Source organism: Vidua macroura, chromosome 14 (assembly GCF_024509145.1).
Source record: "Vidua macroura isolate BioBank_ID:100142 chromosome 14, ASM2450914v1, whole genome shotgun sequence".
Lineage (NCBI taxonomy): Eukaryota > Metazoa > Chordata > Aves > Passeriformes > Viduidae > Vidua > Vidua macroura.
The window spans coordinates 13,537,226-13,562,594 of NC_071584.1; the positions used below are offsets into that span (position 1 = coordinate 13,537,226).

General features: G+C 42.8%; 1 protein-coding gene across 3 annotated transcripts; it reads right to left on the reverse strand.

Annotated features, from left to right (window-relative positions):
* Nucleotides 1–349: 349 nt before the first annotated feature.
* Nucleotides 350–16,235, reverse strand: SLC6A14 (solute carrier family 6 member 14). 3 transcript variants are annotated; one of them, XM_053989824.1, is made up of 15 exons: nt 15,877–16,235; nt 14,794–14,858; nt 14,541–14,709; nt 12,626–12,757; nt 10,976–11,137; nt 10,011–10,146; nt 9,135–9,267; nt 7,195–7,335; nt 5,995–6,223; nt 5,785–5,910; nt 5,575–5,693; nt 4,304–4,403; nt 3,799–3,908; nt 2,634–2,801; nt 350–2,039 (listed from the first exon to the last, which is right to left on the reverse strand). In XM_053989824.1, the coding sequence occupies exons 1-15, from the start codon at nt 15,923–15,925 to the stop codon at nt 1,890–1,892; spliced, it is 1,989 nt and encodes a 662-aa protein (XP_053845799.1). In that variant the 5' UTR covers nt 15,926–16,235; the 3' UTR covers nt 350–1,889. The 3 variants fall into 3 exon arrangements, with proteins under 3 accessions (XP_053845799.1, XP_053845801.1, XP_053845800.1); XM_053989826.1 differs by lacking the exon at nt 14,794–14,858 and having other exon boundaries at nt 15,877–16,234; XM_053989825.1 differs by lacking the exons at nt 14,794–14,858; nt 15,877–16,235 and adding an exon at nt 15,343–15,394.
* Nucleotides 16,236–25,369: the final 9,134 nt, after the last annotated feature.

Below are 25,369 nucleotides of genomic sequence, written 5' to 3' on the forward strand. Positions count from 1 at the left end.
GTCAGCTCCAGCAGATGGAGCACCCTTCTGCTCCCAGCCTCTCCAGGCTACTGACAGCCCTCTTTTCTGGCTAAACCATGATCCTAGAGCAGCTGGAGGGCAGGAAAAGGGTCCTCTTCACCAGTTTCTAGTACAGGCTCCAGTCTCACAGTCCTTTTTTATAAATTCCCATTTAATTACTTTCTGTACTTTCTGAGCACACTCCAAAACAAGACTATTGCACTTTCTGAGACAAGACTTCCTGGAGGTTGAATCTTTGCAGTTCAAGCTCTCAAAGGCTTAGGATCGCAGAAGCATTTGTGGTCACCAACTCCACACACAAAATTAAAAGTTTCTAGGTCCAAACCCATTAAAAACATAAAATCACATTTTATTTGCCAGTTCCAAAATCATTAAAAACAGGGCAGGGAAATCACATTATGTTCGCCATAAAGTGTTGATTTGTCACAAAAAAAAAAAAAAACAAAAAAAAAAAACCACAAAAAAAAAACCTCCCAGTATAAAACATACACCAAGATATGCAGCTTGGGCAAGAAAGCCACTATCCACACTCCTTCATGTCCAGAAAAAGTGACAAAGCCCTGAGAGCAAGTGACAGCTGAACACCCTGCTGCTTTGTTCCCATGGAACCATTATCACAGTGAGAGAGAAGTTCCTCAGCACACCAAATGCATTCATTCTCTCCATAGTCTTTTTTCCCCCTTTATCTGGATTCACTTGTAATACAAGTGAAGTCAGTTTCTCTTCACCCAAACCCTTCCTGCCTATGTAGATGCTCAAGTCTGTGTTCCCAACTGCATTACAAACTTAATAACTTCTCATTAATCTCATGAGTTCAGCAAATTTTGGAATAACAGTACTACAAGGTAGTTTTAACCTTCACTTTACTTAAAGTTCTGCTTCTTTTGGCCCTACCATAACACTGTTTGAGTCTTTGAAAAAAGCACTTTGGGTCTCCTTTGGAAGGGAAAGCCCGAATCTGAGTAAAAGAAGCAGAAAACAACCTGACAGGTAAAGCATTGATGGAAATAGGAGAGCAGACAAACCAGAATTCAATGGTTACTCTTTCATTCTGCAGAGCCTAATGACAAAATATGGAAACATGAGGTTTTTGAATTAAAGACAGATGAGGGCTGAGCACAGGGCATGACAAAGATAGCTCTTTAGGGATCCCAAGGGGAATAATGAGAAATAGAAAGCAGCCTGCCTCTCACCGTGTTGAAGCCTTATTTCCTGTGATAGCAATTTTTTGCCACTCAATATTTCTATTTGTTTAGACAACACACACACACACAGAACATACTCAACATCAAATCCTGAGCAGCCTCCCAGCTCACTGAGCAAGGCTTAGAGAAGAATTATTCATGTTCCCTGAGCTCCAATGCCAGGCAGCAGCACACCCATTCCCCTCTGCTGACTGCACACCCCTGGGGGGGCAGAGCACAGCAGAAGGCAGCAACTGCACCTCAGGACACACACACACACACACACACACACACACACAAACACACAGCACCTTTGGGCTCCAGCTGGGGAGCACCAGAATGTCTTTACTCTCCTCCACACCTGTATCTGCAGTCCAGCTGGATACCAGTTGGATGGGGTTAAGCATGGCCAGTCCAGCAGCCTGGGGAGCCTGCAGTGTATTATCCTGCCCTCTCAACCTACATATCTGGTGAGATCTCAGTGCCTAATTGACGTGTTCCTCCCCAAAGAATAAAGCACTAAAAATAAATAATATGACTCGCTTTCATTTGGGGGCTGGATTTTAAAGGGCAGGGCTGTTGATTTGCCTTTTTTTTTTTTTTTTTTTTTTTGCCTAGTACCTTTCCAATATTAAAAGACAAAACCCACATATATACTAAAAAACAGTCATCCAAACAGCCATCTCAATATTGCTTGTATATAAAGGCAGACACAGTGGGAATCTCCTGCTCCTTTTTCTTCTTGGGATCCACAACGTGGCTGTATCGCTCTCCTCGGTGGCGCTCCAGGTAGGGGCCCCAGTTTGCTGCAGGCTGGCAGCAGCTGACAATGCGCTGCAAAGCAAAATCAAGAGACATTTAATGTCTTACTTCAGTCCAGGCTACTTTTAAAATGCAGTAAAATTATAGCTCTAGACACGCACTGCAGCTCAACAAATGGCAAATCACCAAAGTTGTTTAAAATCATTCCAAATATCTTTGGGGTTGGTGGGTTCTGAACACTGAAGTCAAAGAACAGGGAAAGCTGTGACCAACACAACTGTTTGGTAAAGCTCTCGAAGAGCAGAATATCTCAGATCTGTCACTTGCTTCTGTGAGGAATGGGAGGCAAAACTCCAGAAAATTACATGGGGATAGAAAGTGATAGAAATTCTTCAGAGAATTTAAGGAGCTAGAATAGCAACAGAACTGATGAAAAATCTCTCTTGAATGGTGTGTGTGCACTCCCAGAGAATTAATCTTCTTATCAGAACAAGGTAGGGTAGATGAATCTTTGATGCAGCTACCAGAGATAATGCTTTGGTCTAAAAATCTATTTGAAAAACATGTCAGAGTAGTGGATGTGTTAGACAAGAAAGCACTGGTGGTCCTGATAATACCAAAGAAATTCAGATTTGAGGCTATGACAGTGGGTTTTTTTGCCCTTACCTGAACAATGTTTCCTTTAGCTTTAACTATTTTTACAATAGCAACAATGGGAATCCAGATGACACAGAAGATGATCATGCACCAGCCAACAGCGGTTCCCCAGGTTGGGTATAACACTGAGCCATAAGTGGGATTTGAAAACGTGATCAAAGACCAGACCAAAATAGCCTAGAAAAAAATGGCAAAAACAAAAAGAGAGAAAAGCAGGTTTCCAGCAACATTGAATTTGCACTGCTTCCAAGTTGGTTTAATAAAAATAAGTCTACAAGTTCTGCACAGTTCCATCTTGTTTTCTGAGTGTGAGAACAGTTGTGCAGGATTTGGTGTTCAGTCATCACCAAACAGCACAACTGAAGACCAGGGCTGAAAAATGTGCATCCCACCAGTGCTGAGATGCACTAAGTATATTTGTGTTTAAACATAGCATTTAAAGAGAACCCAGAGATCAAGTTGTGTTGGATAATATATATGTTGCTGGCTGAGCCCAGTACCCTTCTCTGTATGTTTTATGTGTTCCTGTGTTCCACTATTTACAGGAATACAGGAAAGAAACTAAGATTAGAAAATGCTGCTATAAACTATCCAATTTCTGAAGCAATATTTGCCAATTTCTAAACTATAGTCTGTACAGATCACAGGTAATGTGCTGGCCAGAGTGACTTGCCACTGTTCCTGGATTGGGGGTATTAATTAATTCTGTCATAGTAACATAATCCAACCGTCTAAACTCACATTTGAAAGTACAAGAATAACAAAAACCAAGCATGCAACAGGGCATTAAAAGGTCTCCTAGACAGGAGAACAGCAGAACATCTGACCCAAAAATGGGATTTCCCTCAAAAGGTTTTCAAACCACTCTCAGTCTAAAATTAAGACAATCCAGCTGCCAAGGCAGAGGATCTAGCTGCCCTGTGTTAGTCCTTGGGAGTGTAGACCAGCTCACTAGTAACTGATCTCAGGCTCCAGCCTCTCCTGGAGAGGATCAAAGGAGGAGGGAGTCTATCAGAAAGCAGAGACAGCCCATAGTTCACTTCACTGGCACAGCTGTGCCCCATCTTGATACACAGAGCCTGGGCAGTCAGCCCTGAATCTTCACAAAGAAACCTCTTCAATATTAAATTATTAAGTTCTGTCACACTAACACAATCCAGTCATGTGCACGCACCATTAACAGCACAGGAGTGATGAAAAACCAGCACATTCTCCACCACAGCCAGAATAAACGACTCTTCTTTCCAATCATCATTTCAATGTCTTCAATGAACCTATTTCCTCCTGTTGGAAAACAATCATGAGGCTCACTGTAAAGCAAGTACCTCCCTTGCAGGTGGGGTTACTCAAAAATTATCAAAGGCAATCATCAAAGACAGTTTCTCCAGTTCTGCATTAAAGGGTTGGGTTTTTTTATTATATTATTGTTATTCAGATGGTTAACTTACAAATTCTTTATTGCAGTAACTAGTATTTTATATCCCTGGCACTGTTCAAGGCCAGGCTGAATGGTGCTTTGAGAAACCTGGTCTTTTGGGAGGTGTCCCTGCCCATGGCAGGGGGTTGGAACAGGATGATCTTTCAAGTCCCTTCCACCCCAAAACCATACTGTGACTCTGATATACACTGTTCCAGGGATTGCTTAGTTTAATTATGTATTTTCAATGCAAATAATTTACCATAAATGTAGACGATGCCTACTATCTCCAGAACAGCTGCAATAAGGATTCCCCATCCAGCGCAGAAGTGATCTATTAGGTTAACCCAGTAAATTCCTGCCTGCAGAACAAACATTAGAGGTTAAATTTTGATGTAGCAACATACAAATAAGATGTGTTTGTTTAAGCAGTTTAACTAATCATGACTTTGAGTTTTTAAGTTCACAGTTCTCCAGGTAAAGTACAGATTTGTGAATATTATTTTCTTTAAATCCTCTATGTAAAGTTGAAAAGCACATCTAACAAAATACTATAGATGCTAAAACCAAGATCTATGTATATGCAGAGCATATATAAACAGCTGAGAGCAAGATTTAAATTTGGAGCTTACAGGAATAAAGTTGGGGCTGAAGTTTTTATACTGAACTACAGCAACAAGTTACCAGTTCTGGGAGGCTTCTATCCTCCTACATGCATGACTTCTCCATGGGGTTAAACACAGCTTTAAACACCAGCCTGCAATAGCAGGATCCCAGAGCAGGAAACAATCTCTGAACCATTCCACAGTCTTGTGTACCAAGTCCCTTGCAAGCTTCCCCACCACCATGTTTCATGACTGACTTACTTTGCTTGACCATACAAATATCTACTCACTACAATTACCTCCTTCACATTCTCAGTCCAATTACACACCTAAATCTGCATTTCTAGATGGAGTAATTACAGTGAACCTTTATACCCTTAAAAGCAATTGCCTCAAGAAATTTTACACAGTATACTTAAAATTCCTTTTCTGTATATCTATTTATATAAATATACACATGCAGGAGAAGTAACCATGCAATCTACAAATGCTCATGAGCTAATGGGTTTTTATCACACGGATAGGCCATTCCTCAATTCCTGTCCTGTTTGGTAGTGAGTTCTGAACAAAAAGATCCCATCAGCGTTTATTAGCAGTACCCACTGTGCCGCGGACACGCTGTATGCATGTACTTGTAGATTACACAAATAAATTCCTGAACTGAGGAACGATAAATCAGGCTGATAACTCACAGGCTCTGTAAAGGCCTTCTATTTAAAAGCATGTCTCAGTTCAATAATCACAGAAAACCTTAGGTTCTTCAAGCTTTCCCCGGGAATTGCTTACTTGTGTGTTCAGGCACACTGTCAAAATTCAAAGTTCTCTAAGATTTATCCACAAAGACAGGAATACTTGGAAAGGGTATTTTGATTTGACTTCATCACTTGCAGCATAACTAAATCACTACCAATTAAACTTAATTTCTTACCTGGGTAACACAGATAAGCCCAAGAAAAAAGAACACTGTACACAGACCCAGGGTTATAGGTGTTCTTAATTTTTTCATCACTCTGGGATATATATCTTGAATGGTAGTTGTAAGTGTTTCTGCAAAGAAAGAAGTAGGGAGTTTGAGCAGCACAATTGAGAAAGGCAATGGTAATTTGAAAAGCCACGAGTCACTTAAATCCCCACTTACCTATGCTGGCAAACTGGGAGTCAAGGCCCAAAAGTAGAAGCATGAAGAAAAACAAGAAGGACCACAGAGGAGAAACCGGTAACTTGGAGAGAGCCTCTGGGTAGGCTACAAAGGCCAAGTCAAACCCTGGAAAGTAGTGGAGAGAAGGATGTTATTGTCATGCCTTGGCCAATGCAAGTCCCAGTACCAACAGTGTGACCATCAGCCTACCTGAGTCCACCACCTCTGAGACGGGTCTCTCAGACAAAAATGCCATATGTCCCAGGATGGAGAATATTGCAAAGCCAGCAAATATGCTGGTGGCACAGTTGGTCACACAAACTACAATGGCATCTGAGTAGCAGTTGTTGTGGAACTTGTTGTATGAAGACAAAGCAACAAGCCCGCCCCATGCCACAGACAGGGAGTAAAATATCTGTGTGGCTGCATCTTTCCAAACCTACCAAAAAAAAGGACATGAGAATTACTGTATTACTTATAGTATTTATCATAAACATTTAAGTCTGTCCTCCATTGAAGCTCAAGGGTATTTTTTTTTCATTCAGCCTATATATCTAATTCTATTTCATATGAATTTTAGGGATGATAGAATATAGCGTGCTGGTGACCTTGCAGTCTCGATCACAAACAGTATCTCTATGATGCCTAAAGGTCACATCCCAAGCATGTTGCCAAATACTTAAATCTTATTATACTAACCCTGAAGAAAAGATTTTTAGATTTGTTTTAGATTTTTTAGATTTGTTCACATAGGTGAATTGCTGAGATATGAATCTTGGCACAGAGACAACAAATAAGGACAACCAGGACTGGCTGCAGAAGTGAGAACTTCCATGTACCCTCCCACTTGTGTGACCCAAACAAAGCACCCCTGCCTCTGATGTAGCCCCTCAGCTAGTGCCAAGGACTCATATGAGTACCAAAAATAAATATCACACTTAATGGTTGTTTTTGATAAAACTGCAATAATATTGGCATAAGACAGAACAAAGAAGGTTCTGGCTTTCTTTGCATGAGGTGCCCTTCCTGGTCCACCTAATTACCCAAGGTAATTTCCCAGGCAAGACATGGTCTGAATTTCAAACTCAGGGATTCCTTTAGCCTTATGATGAAGTCCCTTAAAATTATCTGCAAGAACTTTCTCAGCAGATCTTGCTAAGATTAAACTCCAGCATGATCCCCAAGAACTGTTTAGAGGCAATAGCACAGTTATCATCACTGATGTGGCAGGGAGGGGGAAGAAGGTGACTGTCTTTCAATTTGAGAGTAGCTGGAATAGGGGCTTGGACTTTTTACACAACCAGTTGCTGATACAAAATACAGGGCAGGACCTGAAGCACCTGAGTGGATAAAAAAGAAGCAAGCCCACATAACCAGGAAAGTGTGTCACACTTCCGAACTACCTCTCACCTCTGCCTCCATCAGCTTGGTGATGTTGGACTGTCTCCCAATGTAGTACTCAATGCCATCCAAAGCACCTTCCAGAGTGGCACCTCGCACCAACAAGATGAGCAGGATGACATATGGGAAGAGTGCAGTAAAGTAGACAACCTGCAGAAATGGGCAGGGACACACATTAGGGGTGAGGGGATCCACAGACCTTCCTGCAGGAAGACTGGACAGGCTTTAGGCTAAGGTCTGCTGGTACTAAAGAAAAACAGGCAACCAGGGAAATGAACACAGGCCAACCACCAAACCATCTGGCTTAGCCGGTTCTGGAGCTGCATTCCAGCAGAAGCAGAAGGCCCAAGCCACATATCAACATTTCAGATAACCACTGTGCCCAGTTTCAGAAATGTGTTTTTCGGGCATAATTTACTGCTGTAGCAAGGTCTGGACTCAGCTACCCCAGACATCTCTTGCTAGGTAGTGCTTCTAGCAAGTGCAAACTGAGAGTCACAAAAAACTAGGTGACCAGGGTGGAATTATCTCCTGATGACCTCCCTGCTACTCCCCCCCACTACCCCCCCTCAAAAAGTCAACCCAAAAATTTTTAAAAAGTACTGGTCTGGAAGCTTTCTTTATGGGAACAAGGACTTATAGGTTCTCTCAGACACAGATCTATTCTGTTGTACTAGCACAATGGGACCAAGGCCAGCAGTAGAGTTGTCACACAGGCTACATTCAACAATACTCTGGTTTCTTGAGTCGTAGTTTCAGTGTTATTCAGACAGGTAATTGACCCAGGACTGCTGGTTCCACCAAGCCAGAGCATTGCACCATTGTGTGGTGAGTGACATTTCTGAAGACTTCCTTCATGCTTGCTTAGAATGGACAATTCTCTCTGCATCTTGCTCCTGCCCAGCTAGATTCTTCCAAGTCTCACATTACTCTCCAAAGACTATTGCCTTTGTGCCAGAAAAAAAGTGACAACGGGAAGAAGCAACTGCCAGGAACCCAAAGAACATGAGATTAAGAGGAGCCATGCAGCCAAATAACTGGGAAGCTGGGAAAGCACAGATACTCCACCCCAAAACACTGAAACAAGGGCAGAAAGCTCCAAATAGAAAGCAAAACAGGAGGAGACACCACACTGAGTAGAGAAAGGAGGGAGCAAGGAACCAAAGAAAAGCACTGTGACAGAAGGAAAAGGGGAAAAAAATCTGTGCAGAGAAGGTGAACAAAAGAACAAAGGCAACTGAGGCTAAAGAAGTAAATGAAGGTGAGAAAAGAGTATGAGGAGGAAAGAATAAAACCAAGAAAAGGGTCTCAGGTGAGGAAGGAGAAAATTCAGCCTGCCTGAAGTCAGCCTAGCCCAAGAAAAACTCCAGAAAAGTTCCACAAGCTTCCTGCAGCTTGTGGAATTGGGAGCTCAGCAGAGACAGATTCTGAAAACAAGCATCTAAGTACCTTGTCCCTACAAATAACTTCAACTCTTGGGAACAAACAACATTTCACAATCTGGCAGGAACCTACACACACACACCTGTTCACAGCACCTGACCTGTATGGTCCAACCATCTCAACCAGACTGGAAGTACAAAATAATCACCGGGTGTTCCCAGGGCGTGTGCCCATGTGTGCCATCACATGCACGCTTCCGCCACCCAGCCCAGGCAACGGCTAAAACTCAGCTGGAATCACCGGCACAACAGCAAGATCCCAAAATACAGGGCAGCCTGGTGGAGTTGAGGCCCAGGAGTTAAGTAATGGCTGTGTAATCAGCACCTTACTCATGTTTTATGTAACAGTTATGAAGCCAAGGAGCAGGAGGGAAGCCAAATGCTGAGCCCAGCAGTGGGGGGTGTGTTAGGACTGCATCCTGCCTTGTGCTAAACTTCCCTGGGTCCAACTGACATTGGAAGGGTAGAATCAGGCCAAAAGTCATCTCCTTGCTCTTCCTTACATACCTTTCCAGAAGATTTGATTCCTTTAAACAGGGCAGCTCCAATAATTATCCAGGACAGGAGGAGGCAGAGAGCCAGGTACCACACGATCCTGCCGGTCTCGTCCAGCCCACTCGAGCGCTGCAGAGTCACTTTGCTGAAAGCACACGATGCTCCTGTGAGGAGGGGATGGCAGCAGCACTCACACACCTCACAAACCTCCTCTTCAGCTACTTCTCAGGAAAAAATGAGCTGCTGTGTGAGGCTATTACTAGAGTCTGCAGCCTCTTCCAAGAGTGTGCAGTTAGAATTGCATGATTGGCAATGTAAAACAGTATATTTAACTGCATTTTTTCCCCTCTTTTTGAAGCCTACCAGCTCTCATTCCTCCATACATCTCCCATAAGGCCCACCTAAGATATGCTGTGTTAATCATGAAATTCTGACAGGAAGAGAAGAACCCAAAAGAATCAGTTTCCAGGAACCCAGGGAACATGGGGCAAATTGAGACTGTGGGGCAATAAAGAAATGGCAATTTTACAACAGGCCCAGATTCAGAATAAGGTGAATATATTTTACACAGTAACTCCTGAGAAAAATAAAAGTACATGCCATATGTAAAGATGCCAAGTAGTGCCTACCAGGACTCCAGAGAAGAGGAGTTCTTTAAATTGGAGTATTTTTCAATTGGTAACAGGTTGACTCACTTGCTTCTCTTTCTATACATAATTTCTCTTTAAAAGGCCATACTTATCAATTAAATTTTAAGTCCCCTCTCTAGTGATTTGCATGCCCGTGTCCCTTGACTAGATTTTTTTCTGGACTGCAAGATAAGACAAAAATAAAACCCACAATGCATAAAAAGGTATTTTTAGTAATTTATTTAAAGTATTTACTTACTTCCAGTATTGCTCACTGGGAAATTGCACTGGTTTGTAGTTTATGGTGCCATTTATACATGTGAGATTGTTGCCCATGATGAATGAGTAGTTTGCATTAATGATTTCCCCATGCAAGGTTGCGTTGCAGTCACTTACTGAAATCAAGAAAAAGGAATCATTAACATTATCAGACTGATGCAGCAAATGTGTTTCTTAAGCAATTACAGCTTCAGTTTGCCTGCTAACAATATTTGGAAACAAACCTGAAATGTCACTTGCAGCTGTGACTTCGTTACTTGACTGTAAATCAAAATACCAAGAATCTTGTGTGCTCACCACGTTTTACTTATCCTCAAGAATACTTATAAAAATCAGAACTGAGCATAGTTAAAATTGTAGCCTTGGTTATGCTATGAAAACCTTTGTCCCAAACCAAGGTGACACATGGATCTTCTGGTATCTGATATTCATCTTATTGTGGCAGAGGGCTTATTAGAGCACTTTAAATATTTTCCTTGGAGCAGAGTTGGAGGAATGGAAACTGGAGTTGGGAATTTTTTGCCAGAACATACAACAAAAAACATTTTATCAGCATATGTATCAGCATTTACTGGAAATTCTTGTTGAAGCCTACTACTGCAGTAGTTTGTCCCATGGAAGGAAGGTATTTTTTTGCCACAAAGCCTGATGAAATGGGAATGCAGTATTTCCAGGGATTGTATGCACTATAAAAAACCTGAGGTTTTAAAGGAGAAAAAAGAAGATCCAACAAGGTGATTTCAGCCCAGTTCTCTGTAGATTTCCCAAGCACCCAGAACTGGTGGCAAAGAAGTGGATAAGCATCATTCCTCTGTGTTCAGATGCAAAACTCCAGGAAGGACTTTTGAAGCCACAGCGAGCTGTCTTGCTCCTATAGTTTCACCCAGAAAAACAGTCCAATTACCAAAACCAATAGTATTAAACTCTATCTGGTAAGTATGGTACCTATTCGTGTCTTGCTGCAGAATTCATCTGCCCAGGAAAAGCAGTCTGACCATGGCAGCACTTTTTGAAATGAGGCAAATAAGTAGTAGAGTGCATAAGCAATGATAACGTTGTAGTAGATAGTCACAAATGTTGAGATGATGACCATTGTGATGCCCACTCCTAGGAAAGAGAAACACACAATATCTTAATCACTCCAAACTCAGGTTGCAAATCCTCCCCCTACCAAAACAAATAGCCTTCACTTGACTTTTAAAAGGCTACTTGGGAAGAAGTTGAAGTTGGTGAAGCTTGTTTGGTTTTAAAATATTTTTTAAGAGCAAACAAACAGTGAAATATTAAACCCATGAAATTATGGATATGATCCAAACTGATCGTCTCAAACTTGGTTTTGAAATAGAGTTTGAATCAGGCCCATAGAAAAATTGGACTATTTACAAAATCTAAAGGAGAAATTCAGTATTTTGTTCTCTCCCCATTCAGAGGGAAACTTAGTAAAATAAAACAAAGAGGACTGCCCAAGCCATTTTAAAGATTCCACTGTAATGAATGCTTTAAACTATAGTAAATCTTGTAAATATTAGTGTTCTCCCCCTTGTTAAAATGAGTTTTGATCTGTGAGTTTGGGAAATCCTGACAATCATCGTAGAAACTATTTATATGTTTCTGTCTTCACAGACACATAAAAGATATCCTGTGTTTAATACCTTTTGCTTTAAGATAGACACACTGCTTTCATGAAAATTTCTTGTGCTGCAGAACAGAGACTGGCAAAAAGAGTAAATGTTGGGGCAACCAGTTTCTGTAGGTGACAAGCAAATTCTTGTTGCATCAGAAGGAAACTTCCTTGTTCCTACATTAACTCCTCTGGTAGATTAAGACTAACAAAACCATTGCATAGTCTTTTACACCCATGGTACAGGACCAGGATGGACAGGTGTGAGTAAAGTCCATGGTTAATTGTTTCCAAACAAACCTCCCTATGAGAGAGTTTGAAATACAAACCCTCAACAAGACAAACTATCACTACAGCATGGAACTGTTTGCCTTATCTCAAGAGGCCCCTCACTTTAAACAGCCAGAGTCTAGGCTATTTTATCACACCTGCAGATGACTCCCAGGGCAGTTGCTGGATGATTGTGCACAATACTGCACAGAGCACTCAGACCTGTGTGCCTGTGGCTGCATTGGCAACCAAATACAGAATTAACCCATCCAACAATTGCCTTACAAGCTACACTGGACATGAACCATAAAGAAACAGTGATAAAGTCAACTTCTAAAATTTATTTTCCATCTGTTGCGCACAGTACGCCAGCTGTTTTACTGAGGTTTTCCCTCACACAGCAAAACAGGGATATTTCCTTCTGCCTGGACAGCTGGAGTGAGGGTGATGTGCTGCTTAACACTGGAAGAATCACTGATAAAACCTTTCATAACCAAGAACCTTTTTGGGGAAATCTTTACTCAACATCTGTTTATTAACTGAATAATGAGGAAGTATGTACCTGGGTACATAACACTGACCCTGTAACATTGGGAATAGTTGCAACACAGATATCGATGTCTCAAAATTAAGTAACTCCATGAAGAAATCATTAATTCACAACAGTATATTACTGGAATAAAAGGAAAGATAAGAAAACCAACCTTGAAACAATGGTAGTATTCTCCAGATGGAAACTGGCCCTAGACTGGCAAACTGCCCAAGGGAACATTCCATGAAAAATAAGGGCAAGCCAGCTAATGCCAACATCAGGGTGTAGGGGATTAGAAAAGCACCTGAGAGAAGGAGATAAAAAATGGGGGGGGGGGGGGGAAAGCATAATCATACACACAGAGAAAACAAAGCATTTTTCAGCATTCACCACAGTTTTATCACATTTTATACTCCCCTTTTCCCCCTGCTCAAATACCCCACTGTAGGGGTTTCTTTCAAAACTGAGAGATTTATTTCTAAGTCCTGTTTACTGTAAGACTAAATAGTACCTGCAATGCATGCCAGAACTGCTGATTTAAAAAGAATGGCTTCTCTTATAGAAAGTAAATTAATTTTACAAAAAACTATTGAACATATGCTCTAATACATGCAGGAACACTGCTCAGCTGTAGGCACCACCAGCCTTGTCCACTTTCTATTTAATCTTCCAGCTTTTAATTTAAAGAGGAACAGAACCATTCCTGTGTGTGCTTAGCTGTGTTTTGCAACTGCCCTGTTAAGCAGTGACTGGACATCAAAGCATGAAGATTATTTTCTATGGTTGGCTGAGTCCTGTGTCAAACAACATCTCAGAATGGCTCTTGTTCAAGTCCATTTAAAAGTGCATGTTAACCTGATATCAGTGAGCACCTTGTTCTGTGAAAGGGACTGGCACTTCTTTGTGTGTGCACAGAAGACAAGGAAAGCGAGAGCACAAGTTTCATAAACACAACACGATATCCCTGCAGGAATCTGTCCTCATCACTCTCAGTGAATTCAAAGCAATCAAGGACCCAGTTTTGCAAGGAACTGCAAATACCTGATGTAATTTCAGGAAGAAAATTGTTCCAGAGAATTAACTGGATTACTTCTGTGTTTCAAAACAAGGATGCAACAGTTGTCTTTATCAATCATGGGCAAGAGGCACAGAAAAGGATGCAAGCACCAGCACAAATATGTTTTAAATGCCAAGTCTTTGCTGCAGCAGATAAGAAAAAAATCTAGTCCAAGGACTGACGTCTCAACTTATTTTGTTTTCACAATTTTCTTCAACAAAACTCTAAGTAATGCAAACCAGCCCAGCTCACTCCAATAAAAATTCTGTACTAGGAATGCCTCCTTATATTCCATTGCAGCTGTGTGGGCTGTACTGCATTTACAGCCCAGAATTTGACTTCAACTACTGTTAGGCAGAGCAAAGAAGTACATATAAGTAAATTCTCTGCAGCTACTATTCATGTACTCTTTAATTACCAGTGGTAGCCTGGCAAGTAGATAAAGCTCTGGAATATAAGCCAAGGAAACCAGTGCCTCTGCTTGGCTTTGCCACTAGTTCACTGTGTAAGCAGGTAGAGGCTCTGTCTGTCTCACACTTCCCAAGTGTTTGATCTGGGTAATTATTGAGCTGAGATAATTATTCCAGCTTAGATTGTTTGCATGGAAAAACAAAGGTGCAGAGGGGATTCAGCTGTTCTCTATAAACATACCAGGTATGGGATATAAGAAACTCACCAGGAGGTAAGCACTGGGGAAGGAGAACAGCTATTTAGACAAGTAGAGGATATTGGCACATGGACAAAAAAGTTCATGTTGGTTCTGAATAATTCAGAAGATGGAATTCACAGGTAGAAATTTGTAACTCAAACTAAATACTATTTCCCTTCTCAGCTGGTACCCAAAAAGCACATCGATGCCTCTTACTCCCCCCTTTCCCATGAGCGGGCTCTATCCCAGTTCCCAGGGTGATGCTCACATCCAGCTTTCACAGAACATGCCCAACTTCAGAGCCGGCCCTTGGAGCTTGCTCTCGTCTCTCCTGAGGAGAGCAAGGTGTGCCCACCCGACCCTGCCATTCAGCACAGGTACCTCCTCCATTCTGGTAGGTGAGGTAGGGAAAGCGCCAGACGTTGCCCAGGCCCACGGCATAGCCCACCATGGACAGCAGGTATTCGCCTTTGTTTGCCCAGTTGCCACGCTCTGAGTTCTCATCATTGTCACTGGAGTGGGCATCTTTTTCATTTGTCAAACTGAAGTCCTTGGAAGAGAAGAGGGAAGGCTTGTGATCACCCACCAGGCAAGAAGGGCAATCATATCAGCATTTCTCTGTCCAGAGACGCACCTTGGCATGGGTGGGCGGCCAGAAAGGATGGGCACAGACAGTTGGGCTGCCAGTCCAGCTGATCCCTGGCAGGACAGCACAGACCTGTGAGAGAGGGTCCCACCAGAGAACCCAAACACCTCCACAGACAGTTTTGCCTTGCTCCTGCCTTAGTCCTTTGTGCTATCAGCTCCAGGAGACTCCCCTATTCTGCCCCTGCACGTGCCCAGATGCCCCTATAGTTGTTCAGATGCTCACATCAGCACATACCTATATGGGCACTTTAAAAAACACCTGTCCTAGTGCCTTGCACATATGCTGAGGTGCTCATCCCACTTTACCTTCCACTACGTGTTTGGATCTCACCGGCCCAGACAACTTCATACCTGCCCACAGCTGCCGACGTACCTGCACCCTGCTTGGCTGAGTGCCACTACGCCCACCTGGGCACCTCCACAAACCACCTGCTCAGGTGCACCCACACTCGCCTACATTCTCGCGCACCTGCCCAGGTGCCTCCGCACCCCACCTGCCCGGGAGCCTCCGGCCAGCCTCCCCCCGCCGCCTCACCTTCTTCTTCCCGCAGGACAGAAAGCCGGGCAGGCTGAGCATCCCCATCTCTGCCGCCGCAGCCGCTGCGCTCTGCCCGCGCCGGCCGCCGCCCGGCGCTTTATCGGACCGGCTGCCGCCCGCCCCTCGCTGCCCTGCCGGGAACCGCGGCCCCTGGGCTGCCCCACGGCCCGGGCGGGGCCGCCTCCCGCCCCCGGGGCAGCCCCTCGCAGCCCCTGCCCGCTTCCCCGCCGCACCCCGCCCGCTGACCCTCCTCCGGCCCCGCGCCCACTTCCTCGGGAACACCCACCTGCCTAACACCTTGCCCGCTCACCTGCCCACTTCCCCTCCTAAATACTGCCTGCCCTCCACACGCCCTCGCTCCTTGCCTTACTCCGACCCACTTCCCCTGCCACGAACCTGCCTGGGCTCGCTCCCCCAGTCAGGGCTCTTCAGCTCTTGTTGCACCCCTGCCTGGCCGCCTCTCTGTCACCCACGTTCACTTCTAGCATGTCCCCCCACTCCTTCCCCTCTCCCTCCTTTTCCAGTACCTACCTACAAACTCTCCTCCTTGTCTTGTACCTCCAGGCTGCCAGTTCCCCATCAAACACTGACCCTCACCTGAGCAGCTCACCCCGCTGCTCCCTGTGCCTCCCCGCGGAGGCACTGCCTCACCTACGCTCACTGCCCCGGAGACCCTGCTCCACCCCCACCCGCGCCACTCTCGAGTCCAGGCTCAGGAGACGCAGCAAAGCAAAGGGCACAAGCGGGTTAAACGCCGTGGAAATTTCAGCTTCTGAACACGCCTTTCAGGTACAGGCACAGAAAGGGCAGGTCATAAAAGTAAAGTCATCTCCAGAGGAGGAATTTGAGCAGAAGAACTTAAGGATTTTTCTAAAGCACTCCCCTGCTTCAATCACCAATGTGGCTGTGACATTTCACCCTTTATGGGAAGGTATGTCACAGTCACCTTCCCCAGGCATTCCGTAACACATGAGGACACTGCTCAAAGCACACTCTGTGTACAGACATAAGGAGACACAGATTGTCTCGTTGCTTAATTGCTCTCCCCTATTTGTAAATGGTCTTTTCCATGGCTCTTTCAGATCCACACCTTGACAAATATATTTTCTGTCCAAATTAGTGGGACTTGCTGTTTAGCAAAGTGCTACCCAGTGTGTCTCAATCTAGCCACAACTAAGAGGTACACCAGGACTGAGGACCGTGTGGGACAACATCTGAAAGGTGAGAAGGTAAAAGAAGATTGTATTTTATCACTCTGTGCAGCAGACTCTCAAGGAGAGTTATATTTTAGATACTGGAAAGAATACTCTTATCTTTGGAAAAAAAAGCAAGTACAGGTGCAGTGTCCTGACAGGACACAGGCTTTGGGAGAAAATTATAAATAAAAATTAAAGAAAACATTCCTCTACAGGTGTCTGCAGTGAGCAGTGGAGAAATTAGTATCTCCAGAGAGGATCGTGCCTGAAGCAGGGCTGTATTTCTCCTGTTAGCTCTGCAGCTGAACAGCACAGCAGCTCCACTTGCATTCACTAGGGACTGAGTCCATCAGGTTGATCCCTGAAGGCTGGTTCCTCACAGCTGGGATAGCCACCCACCAACTAAGCACCATGCCAGCCAGTCACCCCTGGAATGTCTCAGCTATGAATACAGAATTATCAGCCAGCAAACCAGAGCCAGTTTGGCTCTGCCATAGATGAGATATCTCATCTCCTGACCAACAGCCTAACTGACGTCATCTTTCTAGTTTGGAAAGCACCCATGGATTACTATCAATGCCATTTACTGAATCTTCTGTTAATCCAATGGGGAGAAAAATTAATTTAGAAATAAATTAATTATAATCTTAACATGCTGAGAATACAGCAAACAATTCTGACATTTCCTAGGAGCAGTGAGATACCCATGTTATCCATTTGGTTGCACCAGTGCTATTATCAGATGTTGGGTATTGCCCTTAGCTAACACAAACAGCTCTGGTGATACAGCAGATTGTGTTTGATGTGCTTATTTAAGAATACGATGAGTAAATTCTGTTCTTAACCTATATCTTCTGCGATAGCAGTGCTTACTAATATTGCCACCTGACACACACATCCAAAACTGATCCAGCAGACAAAGCTGGGGCTCATTTACCTCTCCCCTTCCCAAATGGCATGAGCTAAAGACCAGAAAATCCACTTTGCAAATCACTTTAGAAAGGCACTAAATCCTGGCAGGCTAACACACGCAGACCAACCAACCAATAACAACAAAAAAAACCCATGTTGGCTTTCAGGATCTTAGGAAGACTAAATCATTTAACTGTCTATCAACAGCATGTAATTTACTCTCATCCAGAACTCAACTGGCAGTGTTACACTCTTTAGAGGAGAAGATCAGACAGACAGGACTGCTATAAACTGACAGGTGAAGCAAGGCAGAAAACTTAGAATGTTGGCTCCTGCAGCTGCAGGAATTATCTTCTCCTCTGCAGTTGAACAGAACCAAGCCCTACAGTTCACATTTAAATTAAGGCTTTCTGCCTAAGAAAAATCTACCTTGATTTAAAGACAAAGTGATTAAAAATGAGACAATTTCCTTGGTGTTGAACTGATCTACAGGCAACTTAGACCAAACCTTTACCACTAACTTAAAAAAAAAAAAAAAAAGTCAGTCATTGGTCTAGTAGCCCATGAAAGCAAGGCAGCATTCTCCATCTGGTGAGAAATGTCTTACTTAACTGTGAGCCTGCTGTAAGCAAGGTGGAAGTGTATCTACAAGGAGGGCATGTCAAGAAGTGGCCCTTCTGCTTAGAAGACAGAATTGAGAGAGAAGATGGTGTTGTCAAGGGCAAATTACAAAGGCAACGGTTTCTGAAATGGCCATCTGTGACTTCAGAGAGGTACCTGTGGAAGCAGACAGGGTTTATAGCAAAACAGTGTGGGAATTACTTGCTGAAGAGGCCTCGTGCCAATACTGGCTTGCCTGGTTCTAATGGTTCATCCAACTGTTTGTGCAACAAAGGTAGGAAGCAAATTTTCCTTCCAACGCTGCCAATCCCTTCAGGGTGATGAGGTTTTGCTCATGGGAAAAGGAGTTGACATTATATATCCTTCCTGGATCTTTTTTCTTTATCGGTTTTTGCTTTTCTCCGTAACTGGGATGTTGTTCACTGCTGCTGCTCAACAGGCCACCAGGGCACACACATCTACCCAATATGGATCTCTACCTGCAGATTTGTTTTCATTAAATGGAAGTCCTGAAATCATTTCATTCAGAAAAACATTGAAAGTTTTCAGTACTGTGTGATAAGTTTGGTTCACTAGCATAATAGTAATTCATTCTACTATGAATGATGTAATCATATTAAAGACCTGTATTGGCAAAATCACAATGAGGTGCTTAATCCAATTTTCCTCCAAATTCAGGACTTTTGGATTAATCTCTAATGCCATTTCAGAGGTGAGAAATGCAGCAAGGTCACTCCTACTTGCCTCTATGGACAGTCTGCTACCATAACTCAAAAGAAGCAGCTGAAACCTCACTCATTTATCCCCTTACAATGGAACAGTTGCAAAAGTGCCATAAATGCAAAAAGCTTAAGCCTTCGAAGTCATGCTCATAGGATGGGTGGAGACTTGAAACTGTATGGAAAGCAAATTTGCCCTCAGGCCTTTTCAGCAGGTTGCAACCTGCAAATCATTAATATTATATGCAGTAATCAAGTTAGTGATGGGGAAGTTTTACATATGCATGTAGAAAAAACTTATAAGGCAGAAATAAATTAAAATATACCAATAAAACTGAAAGGTTCTGCAGAACTGCTCCTCTACTACACTCAGCCTAGAAGATTTTGTTGTCCCAGCCACTCAAGAGGAAGCCACAGGTCTCCATCCACAAAATTAATCAAGGTGTTTTCATTACTCGGCAAGATTGACAGTTCTGTATCTATGGAACATTAATCTCCACTTTAGTTAATTTTATTAACTAAGTTGCCATACAGGAAAAAAAAAGGTTGCTCTCAAACACAGAGCTCCATATGGAATAAGGAGAAAGGCGACCAAGAAAGGACTAAATGTTGATAAAGGTCGAAGCTGTTCAAATCACACAACCAAATGAAAATCTCTGCTGAAATCCAGACTTGCATTAGAGTTACCAAAGCACAGTGAATAGCAGCATTTGCAGCCCAGGGTTCCTAATTCCCCCAGGTCTGCTTCTGCTTTTTGGCACAGAGCATCTCAGTTTTCCATGAATCATTGGCACTTTGTGCCAAACAAACATCCAAACCTTTCCAAGATGCATCAGGCAGGTGTCACTCTACCTGCCCCCTCCCTGACCATCCTAGAGGCAGGTTCCAAACACGTTCAACTTGTCTTTGAGCAACTGAAACGCTCTGTAAACACAAAACCTCGGGTATCGCATGAGAGAAGACGTCACAACAGATACAACGGAGAAAAAGGAAGAGATAAAGTTTGGGAAAATGAAAAATTGGAAGCATGCAATTAGCAAAACTTAATGATCAGGGTGTCAGAATATAATGACTTTTCCATTAGGAAATATTTCAGAGGTGGGGCCAGTAGAAACTAAGGAGTCATTTTTAATTGAGTAAAATAAAGCATAGGAGTGAGTACAGTAGTAATTTTCAAATATGCTGTACGGAGTTCCTCAATCATTAACAGTTTCATTTTTAAATCCTTCCCCAGCACCAAGTGCCAATATTTCTGGAGGTCAGCACTGCCAAGAGATGCTGGTAGGTAGTTTTTCTTCCCCAGCCCCCAGTTCTATACTTTCTTGCTAGTTGCTAAAAAAAAAAAAAAAAAGCTTTTCACAGAAGATAACATAAATGCATATTCTTGAGAAGCTTTTGACTAACAGAAAGGCTTTGAAATACAGGTATTGGCTATCACGCAGCAAAAAGAAGACCTTTCAGCTCAGTCCTTTCCTTGAGGTAATTTTACATATTGACATGCAGTCTTGCTATGTGATAGCCAAGAGAATTATCTTTGTGATTGTCCTCCTTCACAAAGGGACAAAAGCCGGGCTGTTAGTCCTGCCTGATATCTTTGGAATGGAAATACCTCCATCAACACCTTCCTCTGTGTGATACCTGTTCCTGCAGGTTAGCAATTACTCTCAGAAAGAGCTCACCCAAGTCACTGGGGCTTCTAACGTAAGAAAAACCAATCTCATGTCAAGTAGTAATGCCATAAAGTCACCTGCTGCAATGACAAGATTCTGAGTCCAAAATGAAAAAGCAAAATTTGCAGGGACACTAGAACAATTACTTAGCTAAGCATTTTCACAGTTTGAAAAAAAAAAGGCATTTAAAATACTTTAAATACTAGAGGTATTAATATTATTCTTTCTGCTATCTGGATCTCATACAAGTCTTTTCATCATTAGACCTAGAAATCCTTTCTAAAAGAAACTGGTCTTTTTACCTTGTTTCAAGGGTGGTAGCAGAGGTAGGGCTCAGGTATTTAACATAGCACAAGTTTTGCAGAGAGCATGTGAACTGCAGTGGTCACAAGCATTAGACCCTGTCATTTCTTTAGCTTCACCACAGGATCTCCTCCCCTCTAAAATCAGGGAGTGCATTTCTATTCCCCTTAAGCAGGGAAGAAAGCTGACCACCCCAAAGTAATCCATAACTGACTGGGAAGAAAAGCTTTAACAAGAAACACCATAAGTTATTTTACCACCCACAACACTCACCCTGGTTGCCACAAATCTGGTCACTCCCCTGACATTCCTTTCCAGGCCCTCAGGCTCTCTCCCTCTGGCTCAGGCTCTCCTGAACAGGCATCCTCACAGCCCAGACCATCCTTTTCTCCTGCAGCATCAGGAACAGCCATATCTGACCCCAAAAACCCAGAGAATGGCTGGGTGGAAGGGATGTGAAGGCAACTCCCATGGCCCTGCCATTAGCAAGGCAGCAGTGGCAACACCTGCTCTGGGGTGGATCCTCCAGCACACTCTCACCTGACCCAGCAGCCAAAGAGAAGCCATTTTCTAATGAAACACTGATTTTAACCAAGCCTCTCAGAACTCCCAGCACTGAGGATTTTCTGGACTTTGCCTGACTTCCTATGCCTAAACTCAGGGCCCACAGATTTTAAATGTGTTAGGCAGCATCTCAGCATGAAGCTTCTAGGATTACAGTTTTGGATTCGTGTTCCACATAATTGCCACTTTAATTTATTTGAGGGAAGGGCTGAAGTCTCTATCAGACTTCAAGGAGTCTCAGTATAGAAAGGTAAGGGACTGAGTACTGTCCTGATGTGAGGTCTCAGTGCAGCCATACCTCTGAAAGGTGAATTGCTGAAATTATTAGTATAACCAATGACAACAACCTGCTTCCACTAGGTTACAGCTGCTCTGTAGTGCTAAGGGTGCCCACTCCTACAAATGTTTTACTCCAGAGGATAAAAAAAAAAGTACTCTAATGTGTGAAGTTTTACACTGTTATGTTTTTGTTGTAGAAGGACCTGCATTTTCTGTGGCTGGTTTTAACGTTCAAGTGAAAAAAAGTATTATGAAGACATGGGGTTTTTTTGTTTTTTCCCTTAAAGCTGGGGCAATTATATAAAGGCTGATATCTGGTATAGCAACATTTGGCAGTCATCTGGACACCTCTGGATTGTGAAGCTTCGCAAACTTTTATACAGTCATGAGTTTCTTTGCATAATCTTGGTCTGGCAATCCTATAATCTCCTACACTCCTCATTACAAACTTCTCCTTGACTGGCAAACAAGGGAGTAAAGTTTGAACAGGAGTGCAGGAAGGCAAAGTAAGGAAGTGCACTGACGTCCTTCCCGTGAGATGAAGCAAGACACAAGGACCTGTGTTTATGCACTTGGCAGGGAACACCAGGACAAGTCAGAGACACTACTAAAACAGTGGATTGGGCAGTCCCTGGAAAGGTACCAATAAACTGTGATGGACAGCAAATACTGATCTGCAGGGGACTAGCTGTAAGAAATGCTCTGCTTTATGGTGACAGTCTGGGTGTGATGGCTGTACAATGGTTTTGTTTCTTATCCCCAAAGGCTCACCTTCTCTCTGTTGGTTTGGTTTTGGTTTTTTATGAAGAGTTGCAAAAGCTGAAGGAGAGAACCAGATTTTCTGTCCGTGATGGGAAATCTCCAGGACTGTTCCACACAGCACAGAGCACATGGAACTGCTTTTAGGACCATGTAAAAAAAAAAATGCCTTACAGATTTATTGCTGAGTTGTGGTACCCAATAAGAAGTTAAAAATAGTAGCAAGCCCCAGAGTTTACGCAGAACGGCTACTTCAAACCCAAGAAATGTGCACAGAGATTGTGATTGTTTGCATATCCAGATACAGGCTTTGCAGCCATAAATCTCACATAAGAGTATTTGCCCTGTTTTAGCAGCCTGAGGCATGCAGTTAAAGCACATCATATTTTCAGGCTACTGAGTAGGGAAGACCCGCCTTGATTAAAGAATTTAATCAAGTAATGTGATTAGATGATTTAGTCAAAGCAGATCCTGTCCTACTGACATCATGTAACATGATAATTTTCCCAGTTGCACAGTGTAGCACCTGGAAAAAGTGCCAGGAAACTTCCCTCCATTATTCCACCCAATCCCATGCACTTCTGAGCTGATAATTCAAGGCGTAGTACAATCACTCCAGAGCTGTTGCAGTATGGAGAAAATTTGAAACAGTAATTTTTGAGAGCTAATTTTCATTTAAAAATTATGTCCAAAACACAAGATTCTATGTTTATTGATCATCACTTTGCAGAATTTCATTAACTAAGCACATATCACTTCCTTCTACAGATGTTTCAAGGTAGCATTTCATTTAGGACATTCTGGTGGTAGATATTAACCAAAAGGTAAATTTACAGCATTGTTTCCAGTAGTGCTTGTAGTGCCAGCTATTGTCCAGTTTGTGGAAGAAATGCCAACCTTGCTTATACAAGTTTCTGTGGTTATGAAACACTCCTGTGAGGCAGGGCTTTGTTAGTTACATGAAAATTTGCTTTCACTTTGAAATTAGGGGATCCTTTGCTGTTGTTAGTTTTTTATTTGCTCCCTGGAAAGTGAATGTTGGTGTTGGAATATAGCTCCATTTAAGAGGAATTGTTCAGCATGTAACTTGGTCACCTCTATTCTGATGCATATGCACAGAAACAGAACAAAATTTGACTGAATTTGAATCTTCCTAGGGTATAAATCATGCTTGCCTTCTTTCTGGGACACTGAGAAATGGTCCCAGGTCTGTCTGCAGCATTAAGATGACACTGATACTAAACTAGGCACTGGTAGTAAAAGGGACCACACATGGACACAAGTCCTTCCAGTAAGGGCTTAATACTGACTGTTCTCTTCTTCTAATGTTCAATGCTCCCCTGTCTTGGCTTTTGTCCATATACAGTGTGGCTTTACAGGCTAAATGACACAGCTTTGTGTCCTTCCTTTAGTGTCCTTCCTTTTAGTGTCCTTCCTAGGTAAGTGAGTGTTAAAGCAGGGGAGGAAACATTGTGGTAGAAAGTAAAGCCAGACAAGAGAGCTGTGTTTACTCCCCTGCTTAACTAAGAAGACAATCATGTTTTTTCCTTTGTATTCAAATTTCATGCACTTGGGATTTACCCTGGGTGTATATACCTGAAACACTAAATAAATAGATTTTTTTTTTCAACCTCAACAAGATTACAAGGAGGTTGATGGTCCTGTAAAAGAAACATTTTCTCATCAAAGACTAAAAGACTACTGGTGATACGAGTTCAATCAGAAATCCTGGTACATTTATCTTGACTGTTTCCTAAGGCTTTCCAGGGTTCACTTGACAATGAATATTCTTTCTCCATGGGCATGCATTGGCTGATGAAGTGGATGTGGATGGTGGAGAGGAAACTGGAACCTAGAGAAGAGTTCCATCTGCCACGCTGGCAAACAGATTTACTGCTATGCTGCTGGCTGTTTATATAAAGATTGAGGTCAGGTCCTTCCTTATTTGCCTAAATCAAGGCCAGATAACATCTCTACTAGTCTGAATATTTCAAGCACAATATTTAATGACATGGACACTTGTTTTAGGCCTTTCGTTTTGAAAGATAATGATTGCAAACACAAGAGCACAATCACCACATAGCACTCTGAGCAAGGTCAGGAGATTCACAGGCACACTAAGGTCACAAATGATAAAAGAGACTGCAAATGGCTAACTTGCTAGCTTTGCTCCAAAATAGAGAGGATATTTGCCAACTTGGCACCTGGATCTTCTTTACCAGAAGAAGGTATCAAGCATTCCTATTACAGGGTCAGGAAAAAGGAAGGAAATGTTTCTATAAAAAATTGTTAGAATGGATCATCTGCAAGGGTTCATCCTAGTTGTCTTCTTTAGTAAGAAGGGTCACTGTGGTGCCAGAAGGCACCAAGCAGGAGTTAGGAGACAGGCAGATCTAGGTTGTACAGTCCAATATCCTGTGGGCAGTAGCATCATTTCATTCCTCTCAAAATGATCAAACCTCAATTTAACCTGTTAAGATTTTCCACCTGCTACTCCAGATACAGCATTTCCATAATCTGATGCCTCTGAAGACAAAATGTACCTTTCACAACTGTACTGGTGCTTAATTCACTTCCTTTTCCTCCTTTGCTTTTCCCCCCTTCTCCCCTTTCCTTCTGCTTTTCCTTTTGCCCTTTTCTACTGTCATATCTCTTCTCACTCTGGCATTTCTAAGGTAAATAAACCAAATTCCTCTAGTCACATCTCAGTTCCTCTGGTTATTCTGACATCCCTTCTCTGCACATCTTCCAGTCTGGATTAAGCTCCTTGGAACAAAGGTAACCACAGGCAGGGACAAAGAGCAGGGAGGCCAAGGATGCAAACTTTGAAGACAACCCAAGCATCCTGTTTACATGAGAACCCAAACAGAAGAGGCACATTCTCCAGCCATTTGAAAAGCTGTTGATCCTAGCAAGGTGATAAAGTAGAACCAGTAGGTCTAAAGTCTTTTATCAGTTTAATACATTTATTTATTAAGGTGTTTCTTTGGTTACTGTTTGA